At 48.2% G+C, this 1,628-nt stretch overlaps 1 protein-coding gene across 1 annotated transcript; it reads right to left on the reverse strand.

Annotated features, from left to right (window-relative positions):
- Positions 1-547: 547 nt before the first annotated feature.
- Positions 548-1,288, reverse strand: LOC134207523 (mannosyl-oligosaccharide alpha-1,2-mannosidase IA-like). The gene is made up of 2 exons (XM_062683227.1): positions 671-1,288; positions 548-577 (listed from the first exon to the last, which is right to left on the reverse strand). Exons 1-2 carry the CDS (start codon positions 1,286-1,288, stop codon positions 548-550), a joined length of 648 nt encoding a protein of 215 aa, XP_062539211.1.
- Between the last annotated feature and the right edge of the window lie 340 nt (positions 1,289-1,628).

The following is a 1,628-nucleotide window of genomic DNA, read 5'->3' on the forward strand; positions in this document are numbered from 1 at the left end:
TTCATTATTAAACACAATCACCTCTTCAGTGATGAACTCTATGAACGATGGAAAAATCATTTTAATAAAGATAAAAAACAACACCCCATAACTGAAAAAAATTCAAATGTTCAACATCTATTTTTTCAATTGCTTCGAATGATTGTATATATTTATGCATTACACCATAGAACCATTGTGTATGTTGAATGCGGTACTTTTTTCCCATGTTTGTAAACACTGTTTGCATATGAATATATTTTTTTAGCAAACAATGAAATGAATGGATATGTTTAATTTAAGACGCTTAGCCTATTTTACAATGCATTGATTGTAACCCGCCTTAAAAAGAATTCAATATCTTCATTGTTGGCAACAAATAAGCGCTCTGTCATAACCACGTTGCAACATCTCCACGCAATTGATTCTTTTCCACGTAGCCAACACTCACCGAAATTGCCAAATACTCTCTAGCAACAATCACCGAAACACATAACAAGCGGTTATCGCTTAAACTGATAAGATAATACGCGCTCTTATAAAAGTATGCAATAACACCGTCATTCGCTCACGCGAACTTCATACACGTCTTGTTCAACTGTTCAATCAAAGAAAATAATGATCGTTGACACAATTGCTAGGATTCTGAATTCAAACAAATAAAACAAAGCATTATTATCATCGGACTTACCTCTTTTACTTTGTTGCGCTTCTCGCGAACCGCCGGATCAGCATCTTCTCCCACGGACGTATTGAAAGTCTGGAACGCGCCACTGCCGGCCGTTGATCCCCTCGACGACGACGATGCGCCTCCCTTGAGATCGGGTTCCTCCAAAATTTGCGGTGGCGCTACCACCCCTTCCGGACCGCCCGCTACCGGACCGGGTGCATCCCCCGCAGGCACCCCCGAATCAAGAGCATTGTCAAATTCGGGCCCTCCGGTGCGGCCCTCGTCAAGATCTGGCTTCTCCAGAAAGTCATCCGGCAGTTCCTTCTGAATTTTCTCCTGCAGCTTCTCGCGGTCGTTCTGCTTGTGGAGGTCCTCGTCGCCGTCCATGCCGTGCGCCGGTGGCGGTGGTGGGATGAATATCTCCGGCCCCGCCCTCTGGAACTGTTTGTACACCTTGAGGACCCGGTCGGCGCCGAAATTATCCGGCAGGAAGAAAAAGCCACCGAAACACACGAACCCGAACGTCAGCAGCACCAGCAGGATGAGACACTTTTCGCTCGAGCGAAACGAGCGCCGCACCGAGAGCAGCGGATTCGACGGTTGGCTGGTGCCGCCTATTCGCTGATACGTGGGAAGCATAGTCGGCGGGGGCGGGGTTCACGGTTGTTTGATTCTGCCCGATTTAACGGCGGTTTACGCGCGCGCGCAAGCACACACAGGCGGGCGGGGGTCACTTATTGTGTGGCACTTGTTCTGGTGTTTGGCCTCCGGGCGAGCGGATGGGTGATTACGACTGGCGGTGGCGGTCAGTTCCGTCGCGGTGAACTATTCATGAAGCTGACGCTGCGGGCAGTACACAGAGGAATGGCTCTGATGGGCGATCACTTTCAGTTTCACTTCCGGGAGCGCGAGTGATGTGCGAAAAAAAAGCAACTTGATTTCCGGATCTAACGGAACGAAAATTATTAGGAGAAAGGTG

This window comes from Armigeres subalbatus, chromosome 1, assembly GCF_024139115.2.
Source record: "Armigeres subalbatus isolate Guangzhou_Male chromosome 1, GZ_Asu_2, whole genome shotgun sequence".
Classification (NCBI taxonomy): Eukaryota; Metazoa; Arthropoda; class Insecta; order Diptera; family Culicidae; genus Armigeres; species Armigeres subalbatus.